Source organism: Tachyglossus aculeatus, chromosome 25 (assembly GCF_015852505.1).
Source record: "Tachyglossus aculeatus isolate mTacAcu1 chromosome 25, mTacAcu1.pri, whole genome shotgun sequence".
Lineage (NCBI taxonomy): Eukaryota > Metazoa > Chordata > Mammalia > Monotremata > Tachyglossidae > Tachyglossus > Tachyglossus aculeatus.
The window spans coordinates 14,607,049-14,632,473 of NC_052090.1; the positions used below are offsets into that span (position 1 = coordinate 14,607,049).

General features: G+C 42.2%; 1 protein-coding gene across 1 annotated transcript in view; it reads right to left on the bottom strand.

Annotated features, from left to right (window-relative positions):
* PXDNL (peroxidasin like) overlaps nucleotides 1-25,425 on the bottom strand; it is a 244,176-nt gene that overhangs the window by 140,355 nt on the left and 78,396 nt on the right. The window contains exon 2 of the mRNA XM_038766521.1: nucleotides 15,249-15,320. Coding sequence (XP_038622449.1) covers nucleotides 15,249-15,320 — 72 coding nt within the window. The remainder of the gene's footprint in view (nucleotides 1-15,248; nucleotides 15,321-25,425) is intronic.

Genomic DNA, 25,425 nt, shown 5'->3' on the forward strand with positions numbered 1-25,425 from the left:
TGCAAATGTAAATGTAAGCACCGGCATAGATTAATTCCAGTTTCATAATGCAGTGCTGCATGATGTCAGAATGCTTTGACTTTCCAATTTGCAAGAGATTGATTTGGTTGACCTCTGCAGCTCTAGGTAGATAATAAATGATGTAAACCATGTGTGCCAGACTTTTCTCACTGAATTCCAAACAATAAACATATTGTTCTTCTTCACTTCTATTTTAATAAATGCCACACATTCCTCTAACGAAGTTAACTTGAAATAATGTCATACAAAAATGCTATGTTTCTTTAGGCTTTCCCTAAGTTACCATACCAGGTAAGGCCTATAGTTATAATGGAAAAGGTCCTGTTTTTACAACTTCTGCCTGGGTCACCGTGCTTTGATGTTGTCAGCGGTGGGAGGGGAGGGGGAGCAACAGCTGCCTAGTCTCCCTTCTTCTTCCCACCTTCCGAATTCCTTTTCAAACAATCCATGGGGAAGCTTCCATTAACAATGCAATATCAATCAAATGGACTTCAAGCATTTTCCAAGCCATTATCAGAAAGACCTTTCAAATGACATTGCACCACTTTGAAACATACAGCTCCATGCTTCCTCCCGCATCCAAGCTTCCCACTGAGCCTTTCTGTAGGAAGTGGCCATCTACACACCCTCAGAGCAGCATCTCTATGGAGAAGATTGCCCTCAGCAGACTTAGCCATAGACCTGGGCCCGAGGCTGAAGCCAAAGGGCCAAGATAACCACTGTGGCTGAGGAGGGAAGACACAAAAATGGGATGCAAAAAACCAATACAATCAAGGAGGACTTAAATCGGAAACTCAGTGGGGTTCAGCAAAGAAGACATTCCGTTTCCATGGAGTTCAGTGGAACAAAAAGCAACAGATAAACTTGGCTGAGATGGAAACTTTCTAAAAGATAGACTACTGATTCCCACTGGATGGAACTACAATTGCAAAGGGCAACGTCAAAACATCACCAGATGCTGTAAAGCAGTTCCCATGTGCTTTGTGAAAATCCCATTATCTTCAGAGAAAACGACACAGCAGATCACACCTGGGGGCTATTTCATGTTCTTTTCCCCTTCCCTTTCAAATGCCAGAGGAGCCGTGTCATTCCTCTGACTTTCCTCAAAGGTAGGTTTAGAAAGCACCAATCCGCTCCTCCGACTGGATGTCTATATACGAATAATCCTGATGTCCAATGTCAAAGCTGAAGGGCTGTTGTAAACTACAAGATTGGAATACTGAAGGAAATTCAAATGGGCTTTAGAAAATCTGTCAAAATGATGTGCACACATTCGCAAAATTTCAGCATTTTTGGGGCAAGGATTAATGCTTGATGCAATGACCATGCAATTTTCTTAACATGACAAATGATTATGGCAATGCAAGGGCATTCTCCTGAATGATCTATGTGGAAGCTTTCAAAAGTGAAGCCTTTACTACTGTAAACAAAAGTAATGATCTTCACTTATAAACAACTGAGACTAACCTCTCTATGGAAAGAGTACACTTCATGAGTCCTCCCAGCGTCCTTTTGAAGCTGGCAGAGAGAGCGTGCAATGACAAATTATTTAAAACACCTAGAATGCAATTTTTGAAGTTTCCAGACTGAAGTCAAACCTTTGATAGCCTCAATCGGCAACTGCCCCCCCCACCCCCACCCGCTCTCCCTATTTCCAATAAAAATATGGCCAATCTAATTCTAGTACTTTGCTCATTACACTTCAGTGCCTTTATTCCTGGGAAACATATGTGCAAACAGTCAACAGCATTATTCAAATTTCAACTTTGGCTACCCTGTCAACAAAACATTTGTAATATGTAAACACAAACAATCTCTTAGTTCACTCAGTGTATTTACTGAGCACTTAATGTGGGCAGAGCACTGTACTAAGCACTCGGGAGAGTACAATACAAAAGTAAACACAATCCCTGCCCACAATGAGCTTACAGTCTAGAGGACTAGTGATTAGGATGGCAGTTTCAATCACAATAGAAGTGACTTGGTAGGGGAAGGGACAAATCATCCACCTGGTGGAAACAGCACGGGCTCGGGAGTCAGAGGACATGGGTTCTAATCCCAGCTCCATTACTTTCCTACTTCGTGACCTTGGGCAAGTCAGATAACTTCTCTGTGCCTCAGTTTCCTCATCTGTAAAGTGGTGACAAAATACTTATTCTCCTTCCTCTTAAACTGCAAACCCCATGTGGGACAAGGGCTCAAAGCATGTCTGATCTACCCCAGCACTCATTACAGTGATTAACAAAAACCACAATAACATTATAATTATAGTTAATGGAATTACTATTACTACCGTTATCAACTGATGGGACACTGTAGAAGATTATTCACTCCCCTCATGAATATCTTTGTGTAGCTAAAATCAGGAAAAAATTTTATTTTTTCTAACTGATGAGCAGGCATAGAAGGGACTGATTCCCAAAATATATAAGAGGCCGGGCATGAGCTTAGCAGAGATAAATGCCAGGTCTGGGAACTCTAGTCAATATCTCAGCTAGATATTTTCAGTCAGCTGGAATTCTTTTGTTTGGCGTGAATTCACCATCATCAGAATGCTTCCCTGCACAGTAAAGATTAAACAGTTTATGGCCTGGTGTGTGTTAGAATGCTCCCAGTCTCATAGCTAGAGCGAAGGTACAATTTGAAAATTTGCTCAGAGAGGCATCAAAGTGACAATCCTTGAGGCAAAATAATTTATATGCAAGGAATGATCCTATAGAGATAGGAGTATTTAGATGGAAGAGGCTCAAAGAGATGGCAGCATCTTTTTTACGTGAAAAGGAAAATTGGTCTAGAGGAAAGAGGATTAAAGTCAAAGTAACCCCTGGTTCAACTGTCCTCCTCCAGCAAATAACATAATTTTATGCCTCAGAATTTGGGATCTGTACACTGAGGGTGTTCTTGGACTCACAGAAATGGGGTGAAGAGGCAGGTCAAGAATGTATGGCATCTCGGAAGAAAAGTGCTGTGTCCTTTCAGACAGTGCTATCATAATCAAATTCTCAGTACCACTGAAAACATGAAGCACTGTTACTATCAATCAGTCAATGGCATCTATTGAGCACCTCCTCTGTGCACATCGCTGTACTAAACGCTTCTACAATAGAGTTAGTGAGATGTGATTCCCTACCCTCAAAGATCTTATATACTAGTGGAGGAGACAGACACAAATATATTTCAAGCAGGTGGAAGCAACTGAGTTAAAATATATGTCTGTTAGGGTTGTCAGTTGGGGGGTAAAATGGTTGAGTACTTGCATGCTTAGGAGGTGAGGACACAAGTGCACAGGAGTTGCAGTAGAGGGACAAATGAAGAGATTTAACAGGACGGGTGCTTCAGCAGACTTTTAAAGATGAGGAGAGCACTGTTTGCCAGAAGTGAAGTGGAGGGAGGCTGAACTAGGCAGGAGGGAGGGCATGAACAGGAGGGCAGCAGCAAGAGAGATGGGATGGTGTATAAATTCCCTTGAGAGGAGCAAAGTGCCAGAGTAGCAAGGAAAAGCAGAAGAGAACCAATGGACTGTCAGGAGTTTCTGCTTCATGCGAAGAGATGAATGGGCAACCAATGGGTAACCACTGGAGGTTATTGAAGAGTAGGGAGATGTTATAGCAGAGTGATTGTTTGAGAAATTTCTGAGCAGCACATTTCCATCCAGAGAAGCAGTATGGGGCTGGGAGCCAGAGAACCTGGGTTCTAAGCCCATCTCTGCCACCTTTCTGCTGTGTGACGTTGGGCAAGTCATTTAACTTCTCTGTGCTTCAGTTTCCTCATCTATAAAATGGGGATTAAGACTGTGAGCCCTCCACAGGACAGGAACTGTGTCCAAACTGATTATCTTTTACCTACCCTGGAGCTTAGTAGAAGGCTTGGCATGTAGTACGTGCAAAACAAATAGCACTGAAAAAAAAATCCTGCCTCTCTCCAAGGACTGACGCAAAAGGCTGGTCTAAATTGGGAAGTAGAAAAAAACTGCTGCAGTCATACTCCTCACCTGCTCTGAAGCTACCCTCCCCCCCAGGACTTAGGATAGTGCTTGGCACATAGTACGTGCTTAACAAATACCAACATCATTATTATTATCAGCAGCAATCCTCTGTTATTTGATGAACTCTTCAAAACAAAGATCCACTGAAGGATATCAAAAACACAAGCCCTGGCCAACACAACAGGAAGGAGACTGGTGCTACCCCAATAGGACCACCTTCCCATTGCTAATTCTGTAGTTATAAGAATATCTGTAGTTATAAGAACATCTGCAAGGCCTAGAAGAAAAGCAAAAGTAGCATGAAATGCTTAAGAATCTATGGACTCAATTCTTCCACTCTTTGAAGAATAAGCTCACCGTCATGTCATTATCCTAAATTAGAAATTAGTCGTGGTTTGTATAAGCTTATATTTTTGTCCCACAATATGTCACAAGGCTGAATTTAGCAGGGCCTCGGTGCTGTGAGAGAACTGAATTCCCCAGCTGCCCACCAGTGCCCTTGCATATACTAAGCCTTGTGGGGTCATTTTAACTTTGTATCCAGTAATTTAGAGGCAGTGGAAGTGGAGCATCAGGGCCCAAAGTTGCTGCAATACACAGAGGCAGGGTGGGAGGTGGGGGGAGAGGGCAGAAGCTAAATCAGGTTAAACCAGGTTTAGACTGGGAGTGAGAGAGGAGCTAAGCGATCAAGAAGGTTGACCGTGGTGGCGTTCCCCCATCCTAAGCCCAGCCACTGCTTGGTGTTTAGAACACACGTATTCCCATATGTACATACAATGTAGGTGTAGAGTACTTTTGGAACTACTTCTAACTCTGCCTTGTTTCACTGGCACATAGAAAGTTTTGTATCTAGCATATGTATAAACGAACATTTCATCCTTCAGAGTTCAGATAAAGAATGGATAAACGGACAAAATGTGTTTACTGTAAGATTCTGTGCTGCTAAATCACAGGAGGTAATTGTAATCTTATCTGAGAGAATCGAGTTCATGTGTCACTTCCGTGCACCTCCAGAGCAACCATGTTGAAAGGCCACACTCTGATGGACTCCATTGAGGCACGTCCTGCTGCTCTTGAAGCTCTCCCAGTGAAAATCGTGCTCACCTCTTGAGGATAGTACATTGGATCAAAGGAAAATGACTGAAGTTCTTCTCTACTCCCCACCTAGCCTCTGGTAAAGAATTAACAGCACTCTAACTCAAGACTGCAGCCTGGACCCTATCCTAGGTAGAGGACAGCAGTTACTTGTGGACTTTTCTCTTTGCATGTAACAAGTCACTCTACCTCTTAGATGGTGCATCCCATGTGTCCAATTGTCCTATATCTATCCCAGGGTTTGGTACAGTGCTAATAAGCTGCCTGGCCTAGTGGATAGGGCACAGGCCTAGGAGTCAAAAGGACCTGGGTTCTAATCCTGACTATGCCATTTGTCTGCTGTGTGACCTTGAACAAGTCATTTAACTTCTCTGTGCTTCATCTCATCTGTAAAATGGGGAGAAAGACTGAGAGCCCCAAGCAGAACAAGGGCTCTATGCAACCTGTCAACCTTGTATCTACCCCAGTGCTTAGTACAATGTCTGGCACATATGAAGTGCTGGTAATATAAAAATGTAAAAAATCCAATACCACCGTTCTATTATGGAATCTAGTCCAGTACTTATCCCCGTGCTTGCACACAGTAAGCACTTACGAAATACCACAATTATTATGATTTAATCTACTGCAGCACTTATCACAGTGCTTGGCACAGAATCAGTGCTTAATACCACTGACCACTTAATAATAGAGAAGCAGTGTGGCTCAGTGGAAAGAGCCCAGGCTTTGGAGTCAGAGGTCATAGGTTCTAATCCCAGCTCTGTCATTATCAGGTGTGTGACTTTGGGCAAGTCACTTAACTTCTCTGTGCCTCAGTGACCTCATCTGGAAAATGGGGATGAAGACTGTGAGCCCCATGTGGGACAATCCAATTACCTTGTATCTCCTCCAGTGCTTAGAACAGTGCTTGGCACATACTAAGCTCTTAAATACCACAATTATTATTATTATTACCATTATTATTATTATTGAATGTACCCCAGCACTCACTGCAGTACTTGGCACAGAATAAGCACTTAATACAATAACACACATATTCCCATACCTACATACAATGTAGGTGTAGAGTCCTTTTGGAACTACTTCTAACTCTGCTTTGTTTCACTGGCACATAGAAAGTTTTGTATCTAGCGTATGTATAAAGGAACATTCCATCCTTCAGAGTTCAGATAAAGAATGGATAAACGGACAAAATGTGTTTACTGTAACATTCTGTGCTGCTAAATCACAGGAGGTAATTGTAATCTTATGTGAGAGAATCGAGTTCATGTGTCACCTCCGTGCACCTCCAATATATCGTGTTATTTGAGATCCTGAGTCTTGGAACCATAGTGGAAACCTATGTGAAATAATATTATTTCCAGGTCTATGCTTTCCCTCTGCACTGCTGTCATCTCCCCAGATATTCTACAAGTATACTAAACTTGCATTTCGTTTATATTTCACATAACCAACCATTTTAAAAGTTGCACCTTTGCATCTGCTAGATCAATGGTAGTTTTATACCCGGAGTTCAATAACCTTGAGGAAACGGGTGTAGTTTTTGAGGTGAATCTAGAAACCTCTGGTGTTCCTCCACAGTAATTCAACATTTAATGATCTGTAGGGTTGACATTGGATAGGCCAAGGGGGAGAGTACGGGCAGAAATTGAATTTTTGACGGAAGGAGTGAGGACTGATGATTTTCTATTTGGAACAGTTTTCTATGTAAAGGAGGCACAGAAGTAAGCCCTCAGAAATGGTGATAGCAAAACAATTAGATAAAAACAAAGCAGAAGCAAGTTAAAGAAATGAACCAGATGCCTAGAGGACTTTGAATAGACGTGAAGAGCACTATGACAGAGCTGGTGAGAGTGGAATTCGTATGTTTACCATGTGAGTTAGGTTCAAAGGCCATTGGCTTGGTTTTGCCAATTTGGGAAGAAAGCCTACACTTTGTGTTTATAGGATTAATGTGTGCCTAGTGGGAGAGAAAATCCATCAAACTGAAGATTAACCATCTGTCCTGTGTAGAAAACACTTCCTAGAAATTCAACTCAAGTTAAATCTAATTATATTTTACCCAACTCCTCCTAGACTAATGCACAAAGTGCTAGCTAACCACCTGTTCACCCTGGCAGATCCACCCTCTATCTGGGTGGAACTGAAACCAACTATAAACATCACAACATACTTTAGACCAAATTGTAGGTATGTGATTTCAACTGTTGTGTCTCTTCTTCAACTATGTCCAGCCAGTAGGCACCTGTTACATTGAGATATTGCAAGATGGGAATAAATAGGCAATTTCACACGCACTGAAAGACTCATAAGCCGCCCGGCTCCACATCAAACGAAGCTAATCATCAAACCCACCATCTGCTGGATACATTCCGGCCAACTCCCTAAATCAAACAGGAAGGATCAGAGATTATTTATCTGAATTTGCCCTTTTCACTTCTCCAAGAGAAGTCATTTTCAGAAGGTTAAGGTGAAACAGTTTTTCCATCAAAAAGTCTTTAAGGGGAAAAAAACCAAATAACATCAGTAAACTGAAGTAAAAACATCTACTTCGTCGACCGCTCATCCTGGCTAAATCACCAGCTGTTACACATCAGGGATGTATGACACAATGTCATCTGTTATTAAGAGGCCACACCCTAATGAAGAAACTGGATATTTTCAGATTGGATGGCACTTGTGCCTCTTTTCTAGACTCCTCCTCTCTCTTCAACCCCCTCACTGTGGGAATTCCTCAAGGCTAAGTTCTGGGTCCCCTTCTATTTTTGATCAAACTAATCAGTTGTATTTACTGAGCTCTTACTGTGTGCAAAGCACTGTACTAAGCGCTTGGGAGAACATACTATAATGGAGTATTCTAATATACTATTCTATTTATTTTGTTAACAATGTGCATTTAGCTTTAATTCTATTTGTTCTGACGACTTGACACCTGTCCACATGTTTTGTTTTGTTGTCTGTCTCCCCCTTCTAGACTGTGAGCCTGTTGGTGGGTAGGGACCTTCTCTATATGTTGCCAACTTGTACTTCCCAAGCACTTAGTACAGTGCTCTGCACATCACCTGTATATATGTATATATGTTTGTACAGATTTATTGCTCTATTTATTTTACTTGTACGTATTTATTCTGTTTGTTTTATTTTGTTAATATGTTTTGTTAGTTTCCCCCTTCTGGACTGTGGGCCCGCTTTTGGGTGGGGACCGAATCTGTACGTTGCCAACTTGGACTTCCCAAGCGCTTAGTACAGTGCTCTGCACACAGTAAGCACTCAATAAATACGATTGAATGAATGAATGAATAAATAAATAAATATGATTGAATGAATGAATGAGTATGTAGTTATCTTCCCTGCCCACAACGAGCTTACTGTCTAGAGGGAGAGACAGACAACATAAATAAATTGTGGATATGTATGTAAATGCTATGGAGTTGAGGGAGGAGTGAATAAACGTGCCAATCCTAGTGCAAGGGAGTGGCAGAAGAGGAAATGAGGGCTTAGTCTGGGAAGGCCACTTGGAGGAGATGTGTTTTTAATAAAGTTTTGAAGATAGAGAGAGTTACAGTCTGTCAGATATGTAGATGCAGGGTGTTCCAGGCCAGAGGCAGGACATGGGCAAAAAGTCAGTGGCAAGACAGACAAGACTGAAGTACAGTGAATAGGTTGGGATTAGAGGGGCCAGGTGTGTGGGCTGGGTTGTGATAGAAAAGCAACAAGGTAAGGTAAGAGGGGGCAAAATGATTGAGTGTTTTAAAGCCGATGGTAATGAGTTCCTGTTTAACGCAGAAATGAATGGGCAACCGCAGGATGTTCTTGAGGAGTGAGGGAATAAGGACTGAATGGTTTTGCAGAAAAATGATCCAGATAGCACAGTGAAGTATGGGCTGGAGTGTAGAGAGACAGGAGGCAGGGAAGTCAGCAAGGAGGCTGATGTAATAATCAAGGCGGAATAGGATATACTCCATCTATACCCACTCCCTTGGAGAACTCATTCACTCCCACAGCTTCAACTGCCATCTCTATGGGGATGATTCTCAGATCTACATCTCCAACCCTGATCTCTCTCCATCTCTGCAGCCTTGCATTTCCTCCTCCCTTCAGGACATCTATACGTGGATGTCCCACTGACACCTCTAACTTAACATGCCCAAAACAGAACTCCTTATCTTCCGACCAAAATCCCAAACTTTCCATCACTGCAGAAAGCCCCATCATCCTCCCAAGCCCATAACTTTGGCGTTATCCTCAATTCATCTTTCTCTTCCTCCCACAAATTCAATCATCTGAAACCAAATCCTGTCAGTCCAAACTTCACTACATCATAGAAATCCATCCTTTCCTCTCCATCCAAATTACCAACATGTTGGTCCAAGCATTAATCCTATCCTACCTACATTACCACTTCAGCCCTCTGCTGACCCCCCTTCCTCCTATCTTACCCCACTCCAGCTTGTACTACACTCTAATGCCAGGATCATTTTTCTACAAAACTGTTCATTAGATGTTTCTCCACTCAAGAACCTCCAGTGGTTGCCCATCCACAACTGCATCAAACAGAAACTCCTCACCATCAGTTTTTAAGCACTCAAACACCTTGCCCCCTCCTACTTTGCTTTCCTGATTTCTTCTATAACCCAACCTACTGACTGTACCTCAATCTCATTTTTCTCTCATCCATGTCCTGTCTCTGTCTTGGAATGCCCTCCCTTTTCATATCCACCAATCACTCTATGTACCTTCAAAGCCTTGAAATCATATCCCCTCTAAGAGGGATTCCCTGACTAAGCCCTCATTTCCTATTTTTCCACACCCTTCTGAATTGCCCTTGCAGTTGGATCTGTGCTCTTTATTCCCCCTCACTCAGCCCCACAGCGCATAGTACATATCTGTAATTTACTTATATTAATATCTGTATCCCCTTCTTGACTGGTAAACCTGTTGTGGGCAAGAAACATGTCTACCAACTCTGTTACATTGTACTCCCTAGAGCTTAGTATGGTGGTCCGCACACACAGTAAGGGTTCAATAAATACGATTAATTGAGTGAAGCAGTGTGGCTTAGTGGAAAGAGTACGGGCTTTGGAATCAGAGGAAGTGGGCTCTAATCCCGGTGCTGACACTTGTCTGCTGTGTGACTTTGGGCAAGTCACTTAACCTCTCTATGCCTCAGTTACCTCATCTGCAAAATGGGGATTAAAAGTGTAAGTCCCACATGGGATAATCTGATAACCTTGTATCTGCTCCAGAGCTTAGAACAGTGCTTGGCACATAGTAAGCATTTAACAAATACTATCATTATTATTATCAAGACAAAAGCAAAGTTCTGTATGATACTGTGCGGAATTTCAGGCTCCTCATGTCTCTGATTCCACAATCCCAAGAAACATCACCGTGACCCCCACAACCCTGAATTCCCTTGTCTGATTCTTCCATACTAAACTCTTCCCAGCTTCTTTAGTATGATTTTTCACTCCTGACTCCTCATCTTCTCATATGCCACTTCCTTTATTTGTAATCCTTCCTGCTTTGTTCCTCCTCACCCTCAATGCCTTCATAACATCCCACACCTCCAGCTCTCCTAGCAACTCTACCTCGCTGAGAGAAAGCAAAGTGAAAGATCCACCCTTCCCTTTCACCCCCAATCCTCAGGAACCAACTAAATGTCACAGGATTTAATTGCACAAGATTTGGGGTTTAGCCCAAGCTGTAGCATCACCTCAGTGTGCAGTGCAGTTTCCTAGTGCATTTTGTTCTGTCTTCTGTTTGGTTCTGTATGATGAAAACACATTTTCTCCTTTGGTTTGTAAACCCCTTAACAGCAGGGATCAGGTCTAACTTGTTTGGTACAGATCCCAGCCCAAAGCTGCTTTCTGAAAGTGCTTAAGACTAAAAGACTTAAGTAAAAGAATGATCAAGAGGAGCGAGCCACACAAGTTACAAGGCTGTAGCAAGAACCATTCTAGATTGAATGTTTTCTCAATATCATCATGCCAAGTCCCTGAAATAACAGATCTTACTTACCTGAAAGGCCTATTTCAGACTCTTCTTATCAATACAGCTACAGGTTTTTCTAATACACAACTGATGAGCTTTAAGTATTTTGGGGTAAAGCAAAATTGCATGGAGAAAAATTTAGCTTTTTACTTTCTTGTTGGAAAAATATATTTTAAAATAAAGAAAATATATTCAGAGTATAATGATCGATTATATAAGCCAAGAGAACTTTCGGATCAATCAGGTTCACAGCGAGATATGTTAAGTTACTGCGCTATTTTTTCTCCTGTAATGGAAGAACAGAAAACTAGATATTATAAAGTCTCACTAAGTGATGTCGTTTGTTTGAAATAAGAATGTTGTCTGAAGCAATAGCTATTAGGTGGTCCTACCGTCTTTAATAAAAATACCAAATAACCTAAATCTGATTCATTCAAAGCCTTTTCTCCTTAACTGTGTTTTTGATGGCAAGGTTTTGCTGCAAAGTGTTGCCCACAGATTCCACATAAACCCTTAAATAGTATTTTTCATTCATCTGCCCCACTTCCTAAGAAATTGTCTTCAAAATTCAAAATTATGTTGTAGGTCATGTCTAAATGAATAATGAGAGGGGAGGTGGGAGAAGGATTTAATGCTTCTTGTGAACAAAAATCTACTATGTGTCATTAAAAGCTATGCAGATGAACAGTTTCATATTGTTAGATACACTACAATTGGAACAGAGGAAGTTGTAATGAACACCAGTACAATTTAGTCTAAATAGAAATACATATATATTCATATACATACACATACATCACACACACAGATAAGTACATTGATTCAAAAGTCTGTAATTCTCCCTTTGCCTCTTCTTACCCACTATGATCCATATATCAAAATGAATGAGGAAAAGTTCAAAAATCCTCAACTCTCTCATCACCAAGTTCTTAAGACACGTGACAAAATTAACTGCTGGCTTTGGGATACCCACAGAGGTCATTTTAAGAGGAGAAAAATTTTAGGTTGGTAGTTGGGGACTCAATTTTTCCAAAGAGCCAGATTGTGAGGAACACAACAGATGTAGAGAGCAACAAACAGTTCAGAGCTATTTGGACTATTGTCCTCTGATCATCTAGAGAATGCTGCCCACTGAGCTTGAAAGAGAAGATTCACTGAGCAGCAAATAGCACACCTAAAACACAGACCCAGAAACCTTTTCATTTCGCTACTGTAATCTTTTATTCCTGGAAGAAAGAAAAACGTCAGCTTTGTTCCCCCAGTAGCGATTTTTTTTCTCCCTATTGGCATAAAGTAAATTCTTCACTTTGTTGGTGACCATTTTCTTTTGATTCTGAGGGAAGAAAAATCTGTCCCATTGGCACCTTTGTTTCACGTGGAAAAAAAATTTGTGAGGATAAAATAGTAGTTGGCAACCCTTGAAGCCAGCTCATCAAGTGTGATTGCAGTGGTGGTCTTAAAGAAGAAGACATTCTAATCAGGGATCAGGACAGCAGGAAATGAAGCAGGCTCCTTCTTTTCCTAAATATGTTTCATTAATAGGGAAGGGATGAAAAGATGTATACTGGGAATTTTGAAACAAAAAAGACTGCTAACTAGAATAAAAACTGACATTTTCTTGTTTCTTAAAGGAAGAATTTTACAAAATTTGGAGAGTTAAAAATACATAGATCTCAAATTTCTCTTTCTGTAATTTTTCCCTCTCCAATTATCCTTAGCTATGTCCTGACTCTCTTCATAGCTTTCTCCTCCTCTCCCTCCTCTCTTTCTAACTCGCCATTCAGTCGTTGGCATCACAGGTTCTTGCTGGGTGCAGTACACTGTACTAAGTGCTTGGGAGAATATGATACAATAGCTCTAACCTAACTCTAACCACAATAACTCTAACCAGAAGGAGCTTATTGCCTAGAGGAAACAGTCATCCTATTCCCATTTTACAGATAAGGAAGCTGAGGCACAAAGAATCAAAGAGACTTATTCAAAGTCACACAGAAGGCGAATGGTGGAATTGAGACTAGAACCAAAGCCCATTAAGAAACTTGTCTCCCCACCCCTCTGGACCTCAATCAAGTAGCATCACAACCTAAAAAGACTTATGGTAAAGTTGGTGTATGAGAGAGTGGGCACCCAAGAGAAGAAAAGTAATGGGGAGACAGAGAAGGAATAATAATAATGATTATTATTATGACATTTATTAAGCACATATAATAGGTTAAGCAGCACCTTAGATACAAGGTTCTGAGATCAGATATGGTCCCCACAATAGGTTTCATTCTAATTTTACTGATGAGAAAATAAGGGTCACACAGGTTACATGATTTGTCACACAGCAGGCAAGGTCAGAGCTGGGAGTCAAACCCAGATCTCCTGACTCCCTATCCTGTGCCCTTTCCACAATCACAAGGTGTCTCTCCTAAGGAAAGCTAGTAAAGCCAGGATCTTGATGTGAATTCAATCAATCAATGGCATTTACTGAGTACTTACTATGTGTAGAGCACTGTACTAAGTGCTTGGGAGAGTATTGTACAACAAAGTTCGCAGACACATTCCCTGACCATAATAAGCTAACAGTCTGGTGTGGGGGGGCAGTAATATGAATATATAAGTAATTTAAAATGTATAATTTAAATCTATGTACGTAAGTACTGGGAAAAAAAAGATGGTAAAGTTGCCAGGGATCAAACCCAAGGCCATGAATATATCATTCCCTGAGAGAAAGAAATGCAGAGAACTAATCAAATAACTGTCACTCTACTGGAGGTTTTCCTGAATGAGGTTATGTCAAACATAGGGTGCATGGGCAATGAATCCAGGAGACTGTCAGATCAAATTTTGAAATTCCCTTGCCAATACTGGCTTCACGGTAGACTGCTTTCACATTTTAATGTCCCAAAAACAAAATTTGACTTACTAATTTATTTTTTCAGTTTGAGTATGGTTGATCATAAATGAAAGGTCCCATTATTATTTGGAAGCCGCAAAATTTACCCCTATTGACCTGCTACATCAGAACTTCATGAAAGAGAAATTCAAAGGCAAATCACAGCTCTTTCCTGTAGCTCGCTGTTGCTTGGTGAAGTACAGTCTTTGCTGTAATAAATGAAAGAAATCTCTGAAGTCAACTAAGGGAAGAAAACTTGAGAACAAAAGCATGAAATCCAATTTACTTTATACTGAATCAGTTATGCCAGTGGTCTTCTTCAGTGAAATGAGGTATGTGTACTGTGATGGGGAGTCTTAAATTTAAGGCCCAATAAATAGATTATAGAGGGTGTTTAACCTCATTAATCATGAATTCTTCATATACCTATATAGAACAAAAATATAAATATGTTGATAAAGCCTATCATTTGCAGCTAACTTGAAATCCATTAGCAGTTGCAGTGAATTTGGTAAATAAACATGCAACTCCTATAGAAGTAAACAATTTCTTTTCTAGTCATAAGGCAACTAGGCCAGGATTTCAGGATTTGAAAATAACAAAATAGAAACTAAAGAGGTATGATGTACATATATGAGAAAACATTTAGTCTTCTTCCAGATTAGCTAGATTTTGGATTGCTCATTTCAGTTCTTTCATCTTCCTATATTCACATTTCTCCCACTGTCTGGCTCTGCTGCAGTCTTCTCTGGTTCTAGACTCCATCACTCACTCTGCTTGCCATTTGTTCTTGAGTGCATGTCCTAGTTTGTGTACATCAATCAATCAATCAATCAATTGTATTTATTGAGCGCTTACTATGTGCAGAGCACTGTACTAAGTGCTTGGGAAGTACAAATTGGCAACACATAGAGACAGTCCCTACCCAACAGTGGGCTCACAGTCCAACAGTGAGCCTACAGTCTACATCCCAGTTTGAAGTCCAATTTTCTTTGGGGAAGCACATTTCCGAATGACCCAACTCATTTTATAGGTTCCTTCATGTTTGGGAGAGGTATGTAGGTATCTGGGGCGGGGGGTGCGGGAAGGGTGTGTGTTTGTGTGTGTGTGTGTGTTTGTGTCGGGGTGACATCAACTCAGATGAATCATGGGCAATTCTCTAGTACACACCACAGCCATACAAGCTAACACTAATGTGGCAAAAATCATGTGAACCAGAATGGCAGTTCAACATTCTTCACATCAGAATCCTAAAGATGAAGTGATACTCACAGTGTGTTCAAATTCTTGAGCTTCTTAAAGGAATTTGCTGGAATTTCTTGAATTCTGTTAAACCGCACATCCCTAGGTGCCAAAAAGAAAAAAGATGATCAGATATGTTCAATGTGATGGTGTCGGCAGTGAATCCAGGGGCAGTCCCACTAATCAAGAGACTTATTTTCTGCTGCCTACTCGGGATTTATACCAAAAACAAATATTTTCTGCATCCTCTAGACTGTAAGATCTTATGGGCAGGGAAAGTGTCTATCAACTCTGTCATATTGTACTCTCCCAACTGCTAAGCACAATGCTCTGCACACAATAAACACTCAGTAAATATCAATTGATCTCCTCGCACACTCTATACCTTCTCCATGTTTCTAGGTTTCTGACACTTTACCAGGATTATAAAAGTCAAAGAAACAGAACTACATAACACTATTGTTATGGTACATGAAACGTAATTTCAGAAACAGTCAATGCATCAATGCTACTTACTGAGCTCTTACCGTATGCAGAGAACTGACATAAGTGCTTGGGAGCAGTTTTCCTGCCCACAAGGAGTTTACAATCTAGTGCGGAAAACAGACAAATAGGAGAAGGAGCAGAGTAGGAGGATATATACCTAAGTCCTTTGGAGTGAGGATTGGTTGCTTTGGGGTAATAACACAAGTGAATAAGTGACATAGAAGGGAGGGAGTATAGGGAGGAAGATGAGAGGTTAGTCAAGGAAACCTTCCTGGAGGAGATGTGAATATGATGATGGAGAGAATGGTGATTTGACAGCTATGAGAAGAGGGAAATACCAGACTGCAGAGGGAGGACTGGAGAGGGGAGAGGCTGGAGGCAAGTGAGGAGGCTGATGCAGCCGTAAAGGCAGGATATGAAAAGTGCTTGGATCGGTGTGGGAAATGCCAGAAAATTAAAGAAGCAAACGATTGAGGCCCTTCTCTTTTCATACCTCTCAGAGCTTTCATTTTTTAGAATAGAGTAAGCTAGATCATTGTTATCTTCATCCTTCATTCAGACTCACATTCACCTGAAAAGATTTCCAACTCTGCTGTATCGTACTCTTCTGAGTTCTTAGTACAGTGCTCTGCACTCTGTAAGCGCTCGGTAAATATCATCGATGGATTGATTTTCCAACCAAATTTATATTCAGGTATGGAGACGTGAGTGGGTGCAATATTGTGTCTGTAAAAGGGGGGCACGTGAGAGACCTGTCGCTTGTATTCAACGGGAACTGTGCTCAGGAATTTTCGCCCATGGGTGTCAGTGATGCTGGAAGCTAGACACCCTGGCATTTCTCACTAGCTTGAGGTGAGGGGGAGGCAGCACGGATTCATTCTAATGCCATCAAATGCATTCATAGGGATGCCCGAAGCACAGATGATCTCTACTCTCAACAATTGGCAAGTTTGACAGTAGAAAAATCTCTTCGTTTCTCTATGCACAAAACAAGTGTGGTACTTCTTTTTAAAGCCTCGGCCACTCATTATGGCTTCCCTAGGTTTTGACTCACCAAAATAGCCACACTTGCAGTGTAGGTAGTTTTCAATTGAAATTGTTATGAGATTTGCTGTGACTGCAGCTCGTGGTTAAAATAACATGGGTAAAGACCTGATTAAATGCCAGTGGCTTTGCTTGGTTTAAAAACACTGGATTTAGGAAAGCATTTTTATGATGTGGGTACACACACACATAAACACACACACAAAAAAAACCCCACCCACCCGCCTGCATTAGGAAATCTTAAATACCCAAGTCTTAAAATTGGTATAAACACAAAGCAAATGACTCCCATTTCAGAATACCTAAATTCCAACTTCCTTTTTAAAGCGACTCTCGGGAATGATAATTCAAACTTTTATGTGCCAAATAACCCTTGTATCATTCTCACTCATTTACACCCTCTACAATTCCATGTCAAGTTGATGCATTACATTAACTGATTTTAGCGGTCTATAATACATGTAAAACAGCTCAGATTAATCATCAAAGTGCAAATTAAACAGTTATACGGGAACAAATCCAAAATTCGGGTGTGTTTTGGTCCAATAAAATATCACACCACTCCCTAGTTACATTCTGAGTAAACAATGAGTCCTGTAAAGTCTTCACTGTTGTCCTCTCCTTCCTCCTTGAGTCTGGCATTATACAAACCCAATACACTGCTGGATCTCCTCTTACCTGACTGTCCCTCTATGGTTACTTAGCTGGGTTTCCATCCTTCCTTAAGTGTGTACAACCAGGCTTCACTCTAGAACTACCAAATCTTCTCACTCAGTACACTTTCTCACTGGGTTTTCATCTGCATGCATGGCTTCAGTTACAACTTTTACATGGAAGGCTCCCAAATCTACATCTCCAGTCCTATCCCACCTTAAAATCTTATCTCTCCTGCCTCCAAGATATCTCAACACCAAGAACAATCGAGGTATTTGTTAAACATGTTACTGTGTGCAAGACAATCAGATCAGGCACAGTACCTGATTCACATGGGGCATGTTGCCTAAGAGGAAGGAAGAACAGGTACTTTATCACATTTTACTGATGAGGAAACTGAAGTACAGAAAAGTTAAGTGACTGGCCCAAAGTCACATACTAGGCAAGTGGCGGAATAAGGATTAGAATCCAGGGCTTTGGATTGCAAAGCCTGTTTTCTTTTCACTAGGCCACACTGCTCACCCACACAGCCCTCCTGGCACCTTATTCAAGGTCAGTGAACTCAATTCTGCTATAACCCAGACATTTTCAGGGGAATTAGAGACCACTTGTCTGACAGCTCAATCATGTTTGGATACAATGTGCACTGAGTATTGAAAGAAGCGGTCTGTGTGCACAAAAATTGGAGAATGGATGCAATGTTGGAATGGGTGAGAACTACATAATGGGTTTTCCAAGAACTCATCTTCCTTCCTAAACCTTTACATCTCTCTAACTTTCTCATAAGGTCCTAACTTTCCCAGTACCACCATTCTCCCTGTATTCTCCCTGTAATTTATTCATTTATATTAATGCCTGTCTCCCCCTCTAGACTCTAACATTGGCAGGGAATGTGTCTGTTAATTTTTATATTGTACTCCCTCAAGCGCTTAGTACAGTGCTGTGCACATAGTAAGCGCTCAATAAATATGACTGAATTGAATCCCTGCCCCCAGATGCTCATCGTAATAATAATTATTATAGTATTTGTTAAGCGCTTACATGCTGAACACTGTTCTAAGCACTGGGGTAGATACAAGGTAATCAGGTTGTCCCACGTGGGGCTCACAGCATTAATCCCCATTTTACAGGTGAGGTAACTGAGGCACGGAAAAGTTAAGTGACTTGCCCAAGGTCACACAGCAGACAAGTGCGGAGCCGGGATTAGAACACAATTCTCAACCCATGTTCTTGCCACTAGGCCATATTTGGGTGCCTTCTTTGACTCCTGCATCATTTTTCTGGTGGGCCTCTGACTCCCAGGGCTGTGTTGTTTCGACTAGACAATTCTGCCTCTCCCACAGCTGTCCCTCCAAGAATCTCCACAGATGAAAGCACTTCATAGCAACACCGGAGCCGACAGAGCAGTGGCCACCGGCAGAAATAATGAGGAACTTTGTAGGTATAGGAGAACAGCAACCTCTAAGCCACCCCCGAAACCTTCCAACTGAGAGCCAGTGCCCATCCTACCTGCTTCTCTCCCGCCTGCCTTGGGATAGCGTGTTAAGAGAAAAACCACTTGCCTAAGATCTGGCCTCTATTAGCTGTGGAATCTAGAGACTGTTAGTGAAAATAGAATGTAAAAATATTGGAAATGTTAAACAAATGGAAATCCCCACCCTGTTTTGCCCCAGAATGTATTTTGCATAATACTGGGCTATTTCACATGGAAACTTGAATTGTTTGGGTTGAGAAAAATTCCTGAACCAAAAATTCTCCATCAGAAAATGTCCTTGTTTCTTTCCATAGACCCAACATTTCCAGCAGATGTCAGTGAAGATCTTCAAAGTTAGAACAAATACCTTTATAATCAGGTATGTACTTGAATATAAATGTGTGTCTGTCCACAAAGGCCCACAATACCTAACTGCGGTCTCTCACGTTTAGTTGAGACACTCTTGAGGATGAGTCTTTATTCACCTCTACGGAGAAGACTGAAGATACCCATGAGCAGACTGCAGTGCCTTCCGCTCCATTCAGTGCTCACCCAGAGAATATCCAATCACTCAATCAATCCATGGTATTTAATGAGCACTTAACTGAGAACAGAGCACTAAACTAAGCACTTGTGAGAGGATAACATGATAGAGTTAGAAGACACCTTCTCTGCCTACAAGGAGCTTACAGTGTAGCGGGAGAGACAGACATTAAAATAAATTACAGATTGGGGAGATCACTGGCACGTCTGTTGTGTCTTCCATGCGCAGTGCATGGCTTTTCTCATTGTCTGTCACCAATTCCCCAAAATCTCCAGGTGGAGGGCTCATCCCACTCCCGATGGCTTCAAATCAGGATACAAATCACCCCTACTTCACCCACTTCGGCCCCTTGCTCAAGTCCTCTCCTTGGGTGTACTGCAACAAGAGCAACAAAGATAATACCCTGCTAAATCATTAACTGATTGACCTCACAGCTATTTGATCACTTTCAAGTTCCAATCTGTTCGTCCGCCCTATGAACTCAACCAATATTTGTTCCAGGAAGCAGTGTGGCCTAGTGGAAAGGGCACAGGTCTGGGTGTCGGAGGGTCCCGGGTTCTAGTCTCAGCTCTGCCACTTGCCTGCTGTGTGACCTTGGGCAAATCACTTAACCTCTCTGTGTCTCAGTTTCTTCCTCTGTAAAATAGGGATTAAATACCAGTTCACCCTCATACTCAGAATGTGAGTCCCACGTGGGTCAAAGACTGTGTCTTTACTGATTACATTTTAGCTACCCCAGTATCTCTAGAAAGTGGGCAGGGAATGTGTATGTTTGTTGTTGTATTCCATTCTCCCAAGCGCACAGTACAGTGCTTTGCACACAGTAAGCGTTCAATAAATAGGACTGAATGAATGGCTAGTACAGTGCTTGGCACAGAGTAAACACTTAATAATTGTGGTATTCATTATCATTATTTCCTCTCTAATATGTCTACCCTTCTCCACCCCAGGTTATACTGTGAGTCCACTGTGGCCCAGAATCATGTGTGAGTCAGTATTTTTGTTCCTTTTCCCTGGTACTTAGAACAATACTTGGCACAAAGTTGGGACAAATACCATAAGTAATAAGACAAGTTCATCTGAAAGTATCCATGATCCTTTCTCAAGTATCACATATATCCTTATGGAGTCAGTCACCCTTACTTCACATCTCAAGGTCAGCCAGTGAGGAGGGCTTCATGAACACATCTTTCAACCCAAGCAATTTAGATGGATTCATTCCCAGTTTGGCTAACACTGGTACTTCCCTTTTACCTCCGACCGTGGAACCGGCCCGGCTGTTGGACAGGAGAGCAGAAAGAGGAGGGAAGGAAAGGTGTGGCCAGGGATAGGTGGTCGGTCAGCCTTTATTTTTCAAGATGACATTTATAAGGGTGAAACCCTCCCCTGTGAGTGGCGGTGGCTAAACACTTTTCTGTGTGACTACGAGTCCACTCCATGCTGTGTCCCATGGGATAGTCCTTTGCCGGGATGGCGTGCCGGCCCCCTGGAGTGCTGGCTTGCCGAGGGATTCCTGGGATGGGGAAAAGTTGGGAAAATCCCAGAAGGGAGTGAAAATCCAAGTCAAGGGCCAGCTGAATGGCCCTCTGACCTACCACTAGCAACATCTGCAGCATTTAGCCACCTCGATCTTCCTGCTGGCCTTTTCCCTTCTCCAGAACAGCCTGCTTCTAAGCCCAGGGTAACGTCACTCATTAGTTAGTACAATCAGCTATTGCAGAAAGCCAATTATCCAAAACTTAGTTCCAGTTACAATCAGGTAGGTTTTCATCACTAGGAAAAAAGTGATCTACCAAAAAAGTGAATCACCAAAAGTACCACACCCACCCATGATGAGTGCCAAATCCCATTATGTTCAATGATCTCAGCGCACTTATCACCCCTAGGCTACAGTGATCTAACTTGCACCTTTTTTTATGGAATTTGTTAAGAGCTTACTACGTGTCAAGCAGTGTTCTTAACACTGGGGTGGATTCAGATGTGACACAATCCCTGTCCCTCAAGAGACTCACAGTAGAAGTAGAGTCACCTCAATAGAATAATCTCAACTAGGCTTAGAACAATTTGGCTGTGATCTCGTCTGGGGAGGGAATGCACCCGATGTTGATGATCATGATGATGGTATTTAAGAGCTTACTATGTGCCAAGCATTGTTCCCAAGTGCTTTGCACATAGTAAGTGTTCATTAAATGTGAGTAATAATAATTAAACAGCGTGGCTCAGTGGAAAGAGCACGGGTTTGGGAGTCAGAGGTCATGGGTACTAATCCCAGCTCCACCACTTAGCTGTGTGACCTTGGGCAAGCCACTTCATTTCTCTGTGCCTCAGTTCCCTCACCTGTAAAATAGGGATTAAGACTGTGAAACCCACCTGGGACAACCTCATCACCTTGTAACCCCGAGCACTTAGAACAGCACTTCGTGCATAGTAAGCGCTTAACAAATGCCGTTATTATTATTATCATAATTAATATTAATCAGGCTTCCAATGGCTGGCAAGCTAGCCTCAAAAGACAGCCCCAACATTAAGGATACTAGAAGAAAGGCCACTCAAGGAAATATTCTCTGTCCCTCCCCGTCTCCCCTCCCTTCCAACTGCTGACCCCTTCAGTAACGGGAAATAGCGGTTGTTGTGGTTGCTGATAGTAAGGCATCTTGTGTTTCTTTCCCTCCCTCTTCTCCCCCACAGGTAATGTAAACACAGCATGGAGTAATGGATAGAGAACAGGGCTGGGAGTCAGAAGGTCATGGGTTCTAATCCCAGCTCCGCCACTTGTCTGCTGAGTAGCCTTGGGAAAGTCACTTAATTTCTCTGGACCTCAGTTCCCTCATCCGGAAAATGGGGATTGAGACTGTGAGTCCCACATGGGACAGGGACTGTGTCCAACTCGATTTACTTGTGCCCACCCCAGGGCTTAGTACCATGCTTGGCACATAGTAAGCGCTTAACAAATACCATTATTATTATTATTACATTATTACGTTTCCCTCTCTGCTATGATGTGCCCACCCCTGGAGGGAAAGACAACTCAAAGAAGTGGGCTCATGTGGGACCAGGACCATGTGCGATCTGCTACAAGTCAAAACCCACCTGTGCTGGGCAGCAGCAGCAGCATGGAAGAGAGTCAAGGGTGGTTACTCAAGTTTACTGCATGGAAGGAGGCAATGTTAAACCACTTTGGTATTTTTACCAAGAAGACTCTATGGATACACTACCAGAACAATTGTCTTCCTGTCTTACAAGCCCGCAACCTTGGTGTCATCCACGACTCCACTCTCTCGTTCACCCCACATATCCAATCCGTCACCAAAACCAGCCGGTCTTACCTCCGCAACATCGCCAAGATCTGCCCTTTCCTCTCCATCCAAACCGCTACCTTTCTGGTTCAATATCTCATCCTATCCCAACTGGATTACTGCATTAGCCTCCTCTCTGATCTCCCATCCTCCTGTCTCTCCCTACTTCAGTCTATACTTCACTCTGCTGCCTGGATCATCTCTGTGCAGAAACGCTCTGGGCGTGTTACTCCCCTCCTCAAAAATCTCCAGTGGCTGCCTGTCAACCCACAAATCAAGCAAAAACTCCTCATTCTCGCCTGTCCCACCGTTGTCCCCCAGTTCATGTCCTTCCCCCGGCCTGGAATGCCCTCCCTCCACGCTTCCGCCAAGCTAGCTCTCTTCCTCCCTTCAAAGCCCTACTGAGAGCTCACCTCCTCCAGGAGGCCTTCCCAAACTGAGCCCCCTTTTTCTTTCCTCTCCTCCTCCCCATCCCCTCCGCCCTACCTCTTTCCCTTCCCCACAGCACTTGTATATATATTTGTACAGATTTATTACCCTATTCATTTTACTTGTACATATTTACTATTCTATTTATTTTGTTAATGATGTGCATATAGCTTTAATTCTATTTATTCTGATTATTTTGACACCTGTCTACATGTTTTGCTTTGCTGTCTGTCTCCCCCTTCTAGACTGTGAGCCCGTTATTGGGTAGGGACCGTCCTTATATGTTGCTGACTTGTACTTCCCAAGCACTTAGTACAGTGCTCTGCACATAGTAAGCGCTCAATAAATACGATTGAATGAATGAATGAAATGGAGTTGGGGTGCCCTGGGATAGATGTGTCCATGGCATCGATAGGGGTCGGAGAAGACTCAAAGGCAGAAGACAAGTGCTTAAATACCACAATTATTGCTACTCTTGATTGGCAACCTCTAAACTTGCCATGTCTTCCACATGGACGAACAATCCCCAGCAGGGTGACTAAATTTATCAGCAGGAGAGAAACTCATTCAGCAAAGGACAAGGTACCAAATAAAGGGAAGATTTTAATGTTTAATTCACCTTGCTTTCAGTTGAAGTGCAAATTTTTCAAGAGAGAAAATGGCCGATTGTGTGAGAAAGAATAATTAAGCTGTCAGTGAAGCTGGTACTTTTCCAACATCTGGTCACTATAACCTTGCAATTCTGGGCATTGAAGTCATCATATTTGATTAGTTTAGGGGGGTAGAAAATTGTGTACTGGATGTCACAGGCAATTAGTATGAGTTACTTCTCTATTCACTGTTTGCAGCAGTTATTCTAAGTGCTGCTTCAGGACTTGCATAGCTACCAGGAACTCACCAAGGCTATCTGACTTCTGTGAAGCAGTGTAACAGTGGAAAGAGAACAGGCAGGGCTTGGGAGTCAGAGGACCTGAGTTCTAAACCCAGATCTGCCACTTGTCTATAATAATGATGATATCTCTAAAGTGCTTAATACTTGTCAAGAACTGTACTAAGCACTTGGGCAGATACAAGATAATCAGGTCCCACATGGAAGAGGGAGGACAAGTAGGAGAGAGGACAAGTAGGAGGGAGAACAAGTAGAAGGGAGGACAAGTAGAAGGGAGGACAAGTACTGAATGCCCATTTTGCAGATGAGGGAACTGAGGCACAAAGAAGTTAAATGACTTGGCCACGGTCTTACAGCAAGTAAGTAGTCACACTGTGTGACCTTGGACAGTCATATTTATTAAGAGCTTAATTTGTGCAGATCATTCCATCACATTTATTAAGCAATTACTGTGTGCAGAGCATTGTACTAAGCGCTTGAGCACCATATTAAGTGCTTGGGAGACTGCAATATGACAAAGTTAGTAGACCCGTTCCCTGTCCACAATGAGCCTAATGAGGTCTAGAGAGGTTTACAGTGTAGAGGGGCAAGTCACTAACTTCTCTGTGGCCCCTTTCATGGACTTAATACCACACACCGCACTCAGTAAGCACTCAGATAACACCATTACTACTGGTGGTAGTTTTTTAGGGTAGGGAGGTAAATAGTTTGGATATTAAAACAAGGGAGGGGGAAGTAGAAAAGAAGATAAGAGCAGCAGCTGAAGATTAAGACTTGAGTGATGACCCCAATACTACTTGCTTCAAATGGTCTCTCTTTGAAGAGCATTGCTCCCTTGCTCACATTTTCCCTTAGCCTGAAGCTCCCTCCCCTTTTATATCACACAGACACCTAACCCTCTCTACCCTCTCAAAGCCCAAATAAATCCACAACTCCTTCAAGAAGGCTTCCCCAACCAACCTCCCATTTCCCCCTACTATTCACCCCTTTCTGCACCATCTATGCATTTGGGCCTTTACCTCTTAGGTATTTTGTTACTCACCCCAGCCCCACAGCATTTACATACACAGCCTTATTGCTTCCCTATCTGTAATTAATTTTATTGTCTGTCTCCCCCACTGCACTCTAAGCTCCCTGATGGCAGAGACTGTGTCTACCAATGGCACTGTACTGTATTCTCCTAAGCACTTATGACTGTGCTCTGCACAAAATGCTCAATAAATACCACTAAATGATTATCTTTTAATTTTGTAGTGAAAAGTACAGCAAATGGGTCAGTTACTTAAATGGTCCAACTGTGTGTAAGAGCAAATTCTTTGTCTGCATTGAGCCTTTTCTCGTTAAATACCTTCCTAGGTCCCAAGTTTCCTCTGAATGAGGGTTCAATCGCC